At 33.8% G+C, this 10,876-nt stretch overlaps 1 protein-coding gene across 1 annotated transcript; it reads left to right on the top strand.

Annotated features, from left to right (window-relative positions):
- Positions 1-3,551: 3,551 nt before the first annotated feature.
- LOC143568878 (zinc finger CCCH domain-containing protein 11-like) lies at positions 3,552-8,163 on the top strand. Its single transcript, XM_077054918.1, has 8 exons — positions 3,552-3,824; positions 3,894-3,978; positions 5,380-5,520; positions 5,614-5,702; positions 5,777-5,965; positions 7,018-7,148; positions 7,458-7,566; positions 7,653-8,163. The coding sequence occupies exons 1-8, from the start codon at positions 3,657-3,659 to the stop codon at positions 7,842-7,844; spliced, it is 1,104 nt and encodes a 367-aa protein (XP_076911033.1). The 5' UTR covers positions 3,552-3,656; the 3' UTR covers positions 7,845-8,163.
- The last annotated feature ends 2,713 nt before the right edge of the window (positions 8,164-10,876 follow it).

Genomic DNA, 10,876 nt, shown 5'->3' with positions numbered 1-10,876 from the left:
TTCAATTGTGTTAGCGAGTTGATTTAGGTCATACACAGTTACTTTAGATTATAACATATCATTTTGGTGTTAGAGACATGTTTATAATTATATGAATGAGACTTCAAATATTTTAGTGAATTGGTTTAGGTCACACAAAGTCACTTTTGCCAATAAAATGCCATTTTGATGTTAAAGATAACTTACATACTTGAGCATATATTACCTATACAATTAACAAAACACGTCTAAATGTATTAAATAAACATGTCAAACACAACACGACATGTTTAGCGTTTAGCACAAATAATTTCACCAATTTAGTGGCACAACACGACTGGCCCAACACAACCCGAAACATTTAATACAATTATTAACAAATAACAAGATAAAATATAGATCACCAAAAACTATGATCCGTAATAATAATCTGCTCCATGAAAAAATCCTTTACATTAAAAAAAAAGGTATATAAAAGTCTTAACTAACAATAAATAACATACTTAGTGTACAATATTTAGCATTAGATAATAATAAAAATAAAATCATAACATTATACGAAACTCATTCATAATGCCATTTGGAATGGGTCTTTGTCTCTTTGGTTGAAAGAAGCAATTGGGTTTTAGTAATATATGTATGTTCTTTTATTTTTTTAATTGAACATTATAAATAGGTATAGTCAGTTCTAAGCTGGTTAAGACCTGCTTAAACATATTTTAATTGTGTTAACCTATTTAGGACACATCACCTATTATACTCAAACCCAAACATGCTTAACTTGTGGTGTGTTATCATGCCCGTGTCAGAAATTGCTAGCCCTAATTACCTATTTTGATGATGTTAAAATGATTCGCTAGCATACCTATATGTTCATAAAATAAGCTTATCGTCAATTATTACAACCAAATGCAATTGTGCAAAAGAGATACAGAAAGGGTACGACATGGTCAATTATTACAACCAAATGCAATTTACAAATACACCTTATAAACTCATATGACTTTTTATAAAAGAAGTTTTATAAAGCATCTTAATATCAAACCAAACCAGCCGTATCTTCCTCAAGACTCAAATTATATACCTTTTTGGTACTACATCTTTCTTCATTACATTGTTTTTATATGATATTCGCTATATATAGTTACTTTTTATATGACTAATGAACTTTCACGTATTTTATATAATTTTTAAAACCGACTTTGTAATTTTTGCTATTATTTTACAGCACGGGTCTCACAATAATAATGTTCCAGACCCAACTGAAATGATTGCATGCGTGTAAGTAACATTCAATTATAAAAGATAAGTGTGAGCTAATTATCTATGAAGTGTATGCCTTGAGGTGTCGTGTGTGGGTAAAAATGATACGGGGGTGCTAGGTGTGTTACATGTGTAGGTATGGGTGGGTGTGGCTAACTAAACAAATAGTTTGATAACACATGTTTTGAAATATCAAATGAGGATTTGCTAAAGCAAACCTTGATTTCATTAAACTATAGACTCATTGATTAAATATGACTATTTTAGCACGTGTTTCATGTGTGGGGGTATTTTCTGCCAATATGACAATTGGTAAAAGGCATCCCGTAGTTCTGAGATTCGATTTGAGAATTGTAGTAATGATTTTGTAATCTATTTTTGTCATAAGGTAAGCGCATTACAAATATATTTTTTTTAAATCTTCCATCATGTCTTGTGAATAGATTCAACAAGTAACAAGCCCGAGTTTTGAGGTGATACATGCAACCCCATCATCTAAACCGTTGATTTGTTTGACTAACGGACCAAATGACTTGTGCATTTATATGTTAAAATCATATTGTATGTCTAATGACATCAAAGTGTTAAAAAAATGTGTGTGTTTTTTTGTAACCAGTAAGGCTTCAAGCCTCATTAATTCATTGTGAGCAAAATAATAAATTTAGGGGTAGTTATTTGTCGGTTTGAAGAAAAAAGGTTAATTATAAAATAATATTTACTTATTTAATTTTTATGCAATTTGTAGTTGGTCAAAATAGTTTTGGTCCTGAAAGATAATCAAATCTATCTATTTTAAACAAACTAATAATAAAAAGCACTTTCATTTACTTATAAGCTCTAAACTTCTATTTTGAAAAACTTAAATATTGAACTTAGACCATCTGTACTGGATGAAGACTCTTTATGGACGTTGTGCGACATGTGGTGCCACGTCAGCAAATGAGCTTTTTAGTTAAAATGAGGGTTGCGGCGCAGCTTGTTGCCCGCTTACCTGCCACTTCATTGTAAATCGTTTGGATGTTTCTATGATATTAAAAAAAAGTTAAAATGGTGTAGTTGATGGAGTTTATTCAAATCATTTTCTCTCGTTAATGTTTTATTATTTTTTTATATTAAAAGAAAAAATAAATAAAGCAAGCCAATCATTTTATGCATTTTTAATAAATATTTTCGATCAATGGTGACCGACTTGGTTGGAGTGTTGGACTTGGGACTGTCAGTGTCTTCTTGATTTAGATTTTAGTCTCTCAAGTCATAATATGGGTTGGGCTTAAATAGTTGGGCCTGGCTTATCGTTCTATACTTCCATATGTAATTTAGGTGCTTATATTCACGACTATCTTAATAAACTAGTGACAGATTAGACTTTAATAATCTAAATCGTTGTATAATAATACCAAGGAACTATGAGCATAACTTATAATCATAATAAAAAATAAGTTATTAGAAATCAGTATATCTAATATCATTAGTAACCACATATGATAAAACTCAATTAAATACAACGATTTACAAGTCATTAGTGATCAATCATACACGCTATAAACCCACTCACAAATACTGAAATACAATACACACTAAAGGTCTTCAGGGTGGAGCTCAGGTTCATTTGGGTTGGTTTGCAACACCACCTCCTACTCTTCAGGAGACAAAATTGGGTTAGTGAATACAAAGTGAGAGAAAAACAAAGATAAAAAGGGTGGGCTCTCAACCAGGCAAATTATTTTTCTTTTCTTTTTTATTTACTTTTTTTCACATATCTTCATACACCCCTAATTAATCTTCAAAAACTAACTATTTTTAACATGTCTCATTGGTTGATATGTTTTCTTAATTCTTCATAAATCTTCGTACACCTCTAAGGGTTTTCGTTGCGGAGGAAAAGGTCTCACACGCCATGAGGACGTGATCGGTCGACGCAATGGTGATTTTGCATGTTTTAGGAGTTATCCGACCTGCCGTTATGCGAACAACCAAACACCCTGACGGTATAATTCACAACTCCAATTGATTTTAAAATAATAACCCTAAAAAAGAAAAGCTGAAAAATTAATAGGATCGTTTAAAATTACGACTTAACTTTTCCGTGGTTACATCTCCACACACAGAAAAGATCCGTCAACATAACAAACCATACCGATACAGTAACAAACTGAACCATAAAAAATAGTCAACTTTATAAAAAAAAAACTAAATAACCAATATTTAGTGAGATAACATAATTAACATTTGCCCAAATCAAAACCAAACAAGCAACCCCTTCGGCAGTCACCTCCACTACCACTTCTTCTATCATCGCCAACCGATAAAACCCTAATAATAATATAAATCACCTGATACAATCACTTCATCATCAATCCAGTTGAATTCAATTGGTTCGATTACGAACACAACACACATCTAATCGGAAGAAGATGCCGCCAAAGCAATCGAAAGCGGAAGTAGCAAAGAAGCAGAAGGTAGTGGAAGACAAAACATTTGGGCTGAAGAACAAAAACAAGAGCAAAAACGTTCAGAAATACGTTCAATCGCTTCAGCAGAATGTTATCCCCAAACCTGATCCATCCAAACTAGCTGCCAAGGTACCCTTATTATTATTATTAGCCTTTCTAGGGTTTTATTATTATTATTAATTTGATTTTGATTTGCAGAAAAAGAAGGAAGAAGAGAAAGCTAGAGAGAAGGAATTGAATGATTTGTTTAAGATTGCTGTTGTTCAACCTAAAGTACCTGTTGGTACGTTATATTATTATTATTATTATTATTATCTGAATAATTATCTGATTTGATTTGCATGTACATGTTTGAATTGAACAGCTGTCACCTATTATACATATGCAAGGTTTTAGGTTACTGTATTTATATTTATAACTTGTGAATTGAGAAGATTATGTCTTTACATTATGCAACATATTGGTTTGATGCATATGAAAGTGAGAGCAGTTTATTTATATCTATGATTGGATTCAAAAAAGCATAGGCTTCAGGCAATTTGTTAACTTTTTTTCAAAAATTCATATATTAAAGTACCTGTTGGTAAATTTTGTATTGGTTATTAACTTGTTATATTTCTGTTTATGTTGAAAACTTAAGTTTATATTGAAAAATTGCAGTTTATATGTGTTTCAATCTTATAGTTGGTTTGGGATTTGCATGTTTTAGATAAAATTGCTAGCTAATTCCAACTTTGTAACCATTATTGAACATAATGATTAGCATGTCTTAACATAATAAAATCCAATTTCATCTGATGGACACTATGTTTCACATCAAAATGAATGCTAGAATGTTTGGATCTCTGTGAGATGACTTATGGATTGGTTATTCATGATAGATTTGCTGTGCATTGATCAGCATATGATCTGCTGATTGCAAATATAATGTCTGTACATTATTGAACATATTGGGTTGATTAATATAGAAGCGATAGCTAGTTTTTAAACATATGTGGTTATTTTTCACATCTTGCTTTACAAGATGTACATTATTTGATGTATGAATTTGTATCTTTGTAATTACTTGATACTACAAAATGTTAATGCTATCTTGAAGGCTGATAGTGTCTGTATTTGTGAGATTGTTCCAGTTATAACATAAAGCCATCTATTTGGTTGCTAGTTAAACATAAGAGCTGGTAGTTTGACTAGTTTTAATATGTTTATAACTTATGAATTGCAAAGATTATGTCTTACATTATTGAACAAAATGGTTTAATGCATATGAAAGAGAGATAATTTTATAACATATGATGTTATGTTTTGACATTTTGCTATATAATACATTGTTGAAAATCTTGGTTTGATGCTTATGAAAATGAGATCAATTTGTTTATATGTGATTATTTTTCACTATTGCTATGCGATGCATACACACATTGTTGCATCAAAATGTATTACTTTTTTTCGCTATGCGATGCTACAAAAGCTTAATGTTATCTCGAACCTATGGTCAAAAGGATCAATATATGTTGAATTGTTTCAGTTATAGCATAAAGCCATCTATTTGGTTGACTTAAATTTGTTATTTTTCATTATATTATCATGATAGCAATTGAAAACATGTAATTAACATGTGTATAAAATGAAGCTTTGTTTGCCAAAATGGTTTTATCATCTCATATGCTGTGGTTATAATCAGGGGTGGATCCAAAGTCTATATTATGTGAGTTTTTCAAGGCTGGTCAGTGTGCAAAAGGTTTCAAATGTAAGTTTTCTCATGACTTGAATGTTCAGAGGAAGGGTGAGAAGATTGACATTTTCAGCGATAAGCGTGATGAAGGTGACACATCAACGTTTTATTCTTTTATGCTATTTGTTTGGTTACTTTATTGTTCATGTGACTTGATGATCAATTTTTCATGTGAATTCTTAGAAACAATGGAGGACTGGGATCTCGAGACATTGGAAAAAGTTGTGGCATCAAAAGGAAAAGAGTACAACCAGAATAAACCAACTGACATTGTATACTCTTAATCTGTTATTTTCTACCCTCCATGTTATTCTTTCTCATTTGATTAATTATTTTCTTTAAAAAGGTTTGCAAACACTTTCTTGAAGCAGTGGAGAAAAAGCAATATGGTTGGTTTTGGGTTTGTCCAAACGGGAATAAAGAATGTCATTACAGACATGCTTTGCCTCCGGGATACATCTTGAAATCACAAATGAAGGCACTTTTAGAAGAAGAGGCTAACAAATTAGCTATTGAGGATGAGATCGAGGATCAGGTGATTATTGCTTTAAGTTTCACCCAAGTAGTTTTTTTTGGGCTAACTCATAACTGAGTTTATAGGTAACCCTGTTAGAAAATGTAAATGTGTTCAAACTTACCATCACATAATCTTCCCAGTCATCATTTTAAACTTGGTAACCTGTATAGACTAGGGCTGTTCAAAAAGCTCGCTGCTCAATTGAAATCAGCTCGTTTACAAACATGCTGAGTCTAGCCGACTTGGTCTGTAACCGTCCGAGCCAAGGTTGGCACGTTTATATTTGCAAGTTAAAGCCGTATGACATTTTTTGATGAAAAAATATTGACATTTCTTGTTTAGTTCGTTTAAAAGTAAAGGCCAAATTTTAATGTGTTTAAATTGTAATCCAAATTTTGTTAGATATAAATAAGAATTTTTTAGTTTATAAAGTCTGCATTACGTCTATGTAACAAATATTATTTTTTGTTATAAGGGGGTGTTTGGGATTGCTTATTTCCACCAACTTATAACTTATTAACTTTTTGAAAAGTAATAAGGTGTTTGGGATTGCTTATATTGTAAGAGGAAAAGTTTCATAAGTTACACTTTTTAACTTATAAACTTATTGAAAAGTTATGAGGAAAAATAAGGAATCCCAAACACCCCCTAAATATACATCGATATGTGTACGAAGAATATAAGAGTTTTGAAAAATAAAGTGCCAGTTTGACGATCCACGAACTGGATTGAGCTTATTACGAGCTGAGCTCGAGTGCAGCCTTTTGTCTCAGTTTGTAGGGCTATAAACGAGATGTGTCCGAGCCTACCCTGGCTTGGCTCCTTTACAGCGCTAGTATTAATTCACCCTAAAAATAAAACTTTCTGAAAAGTACAATGGGTTTTCTTGACTAAAGAAAGATGTTTACTCAAAACAGATATTAAATTAATGTGGTTACCTTTGTATGCAATTTTCTTTGTAAAGTCTCTGTTATTATGTTATTTACTCCTGCAACCTTTAGCTGCTTTATGAATGTCAATTGAAACCTAATATCTCTAACAATCACGTGTTATTTACTTGATATGTGCAGCGTTCTAAAGTGAAAACAACAACTCCAATGACTACGGAGCTCTTTATGAACTGGAAGAAGAAGAAAGTGGATGAAAGAGAAGCTGGTTTGGCTGCTCAGAGAGCTGAGAGGGCTAAGAATGACCGAATGAGGTTTGTTTTGTATTTTATAGGTGGTAATTTGACCCTTTTTTATTAATGGGTCAAAATAGTTTAATAAAAAAGGTTAGCTTCTGGTAATCAATTTTTATGAAACTCACAAAGTCTTGGACAAATCGTGTTTTTGGTCAACCTGATCCGACCTGTTTCAACCTATAATAAAACTTACCTGTTTTGACTTGTTATATTCATCCTTTTTGGCCACTATTACTCTATTTTAGTATACATGTCGACATTTTTGGCTGGACATGTGTTGATATTTATTTATATATTTTGTTTTTAATTTTGTTTTTGGTAATGCAGTGGGCGCGAGTTGTTTCTTTCTGATGCTAGTGTGTTTGTGGATGATGCTGAAGCATATGAGAAGTACAACAGAGAAGAAGAACCTGAAACTGATAATACCTCCCAAAAGGTGATATATTAATTCGTTAATGCATTAATATATGTGTTTTCTTTTTTAGTTGAAACTTATTGTGAATGTTGAATCTGGCATTTCAGGCACAAGAAAGTTCATCTGCAGGAGGACCAAGTACATCATCAAACGGGGCTGCTGTTTCTGCAGTCGGGAATTCTGAGATCAACGATGAAGACGATGACGACGACGACGATGATCTGGATTTGGATGAGCTGAATGAACTTGAAGCAAGCTTGGCAAAAACATCTATTCAAATCAAAGAACCCGTAAATTAAACCGTGTATTGAAGGAATCACAATCACTTACTGGGAAAAATTCGACTTAATTTTAAAGGAAATTATGGTGATGATCGTCATCCTGTCTCGATAATTATGGAGGTAATTCAGCTTTTACTGGATTTCATCTCTTTTTTTCGTTCGATATAATCAGATTGTAGAATGCACGTTTTGAATTTTGTTTCCATGCTTGCTATGTCTGTACTCGGTTTGGATATTCAGTTCTAGAGGTTTTGTTATATGCACCATGGGTATGTGGCTACATGCTTGAATTAAAACTATTTTCTTAAACTTCTGTTTGTGGGATTATTTGTGTTTTCCTTTTTAAATGTTTTGGGTGGAACTAGAGGCCTAGAGAAGGTTGGGTTTTATTGTCTTTCTGTCAACTACTTGTTTTATCGACGGGGATGTAATGTCATCCACCGAGAACCCTCCATTTGAAGGGGCCGTCATTACCACTACATAATCTTATAGAAACATCTCTTAAAACATTTTCACGGATCACGTTTTTATGATGATGCGACCAATGTATATAAACTGGCATTTGTACCAAGAGCACCATTATTCCTACAAGAGTATATCTCACATATATAAACTATATTATCATATCTCGCCAGTTACCGGTACATATGATTAGAGGTGCACAAATCGGGTTCACCTTGAAAACCCGAACCGGTTCGGAACCGGTTTTTTTCTCACCGGGTAGAAAATGAAACCGGTTCCAGTCAGGAACCGGTTCGGTTCCCGACCCGAACCGATGCCCAGAAATGCAAACTTTTAGGAACCGGGTAGGTTGGAACCGGAACCGGTTTTTACGTAAAAACCGGTTCCACCGGTTTTTTTTTGAAATTTAAACATTATAGCCGTTAGGAACCGGTTCCAACGGCTATATAGCCGTTTTTGACCGTTGGAACCGGTTTTTTAACTATAAATAGGTTATCTTCTTTCTATAAATAGCAAGGTTTGTTTGTGTACTTGTTAAACCACTCCCAAAACTATAAAACACACTCCAAACCACAATTAACCTTAAACCGACAACAAATGGCAACCAATGATGACGTTGTTATGGTGATCGAAACAACAAGATGCCCCGATGTTTGGGTTCATTACGATTTGTGTCTCATGACCGACTCACATGAGTTGGCACGTTGCAAATCTTGCTCGAAGTTTCTTAAAGCAGCGTCCAACTCGACATTACGAAAACATACGAATAAGTATTGTCGAGAGAAAAGAAGAATGGAAGCTAAAAAACGGAAGTGGGAGAGTCGTCCGGCTCTACAACCCAAAAATAAGTATTCCCGGATTAAAACGACGGACTTTGTTTTTTATGTTTTAGTTGTTATGTTTAGTATCGTTTATGTTTTAATAATGTTTGTAATAGTTATTTTTTAGATGAATAAAATGTTCGTCGTTATTAAAAAAGTAACAAACACTTAATCATGAGTAACAAAAGTAATTATAATAAAACAAATCAAAACTAAATATTAGTTGAACAAGTTACAAATAATTTTACCAAAACAAATAATTACAACTCTTCTTCGTCTTCATTCTCGTCTTCACCCTCGTCTTCGTTATCGGAAGAAACCCCGTCCTCCGCCTCCTCATCATGAATATGATGCTCTATTGGTATTTCGTCTTCAAAGTTCGCCTTGTGTTGTACACGATCCACCGCATCCAAATGGTCCTTTAGGCAAATGCAAACCTCTAGAGACTCGGGAGTTAGTTTTGTTCTTCGCATAGATAACACCCTCCCACTAAGAGAAAAAACCGATTCGGAAGCAACCGTTGAGGCTTGTACGGCAAGCAAATCACGAGCCATGGCGGATAGAATGGGAAATTCGTTTTGTTTACCTTTCCACCAAGCCAACAAATCAATATTGCGAATTTCGTCGACCGTTGCGCCCTCAACATAGTTTGCTCCACTATATCGACCAAGTTCCCTACTTGGTGTGTTTCCTCTTTGCCTCTTAGATGCCGATTCACGAATCCCATTCATCAAGTTTATAAGTGGGTCATTGCACGGCCTACCAGTTGTTTTTTTCACAAAAGACGATCTCGTGCTTGGACCATACATTTGAAAATAATGGTCATAAAGGTCTTGAAGGTTTTTGTTGAACTTGTCCTTCGCTTCCGTCGACAACTTCGGGTCAATCTCGTGCATACCTAAGTTGTCGAATATTTCCTCAATCGTTGTTTCAACCCAATTAACATTCCAATAGGGGTTTAATGCGGCGGCACAAGTAAAGACCGGCGGTATGATTTCAAAATATTTTATGAACTTTTCTTTCATCACCGCAACAATATTTTCGAAGAGTTTGTTCTTCTCCGCAAAGCTTTTAAAAACACAAGACATATAGTACAATTCTTGCAAAACCCAACAACTAGTAGGGTAATAGACTCCCGATAATTTTGTTGTTGACCTTTTGAACACATCAAGATACTCCAACAAATAACCGACTTGGACCCAAACACTTTCCGGAAATATATCGGCCTCGCGTTCTTCAACAAGATTGTTATGAAAAGCTTGTAAAGTTTGGCGTTGGGCAAAAGCACACTTTAACATATGACAAGTTGAGTTCCAACGGGTTGGAACGTCCCAATTCGGCCCCAAATACTTTCTTTCAACCGACTTGCAATAGTTCTTATATTCAAGATGTCTTCTTTTACCACTTTTGAAGACATCTTGTAACATAAGTCTAAAGTATTTTAAATCATCACAAATGTGTTCATTGTCAAGACCTATTTGGACAACCAAGTTGATGATATGTGCAACACATCGAACATGAAAAAAATCCCCGAAACAAGGTGGTGAATATTTAATGATAAAATTTTCAGCCGCCTTAGTATTGTTTGAAGCGTTGTCAAACGAAATCGAAAATATTTTATTTCTCAAGTTGTAAGTCGTTATAACTTCATCAAGTAATTCAAACAATTTTTCGGCGGTATGTGGGAACGGGAAGTTTTCAAAAGCGATGGTGCGTTTCATCAATTGCCATGTCACCGGATCAACCCAATGAGCGGTGACACATATG

The sequence above is a fragment of the Bidens hawaiensis genome, unplaced genomic scaffold (assembly GCF_021521415.1).
Source record: "Bidens hawaiensis isolate Kalapana, Puna unplaced genomic scaffold, B.hawaiensis_p1.1 tig00024239_1, whole genome shotgun sequence".
Classification (NCBI taxonomy): Eukaryota; Viridiplantae; Streptophyta; class Magnoliopsida; order Asterales; family Asteraceae; genus Bidens; species Bidens hawaiensis.
Note: the sequence above shows the minus strand (reverse complement) of the source record. Positions and strands in the feature narration are given on the sequence as shown.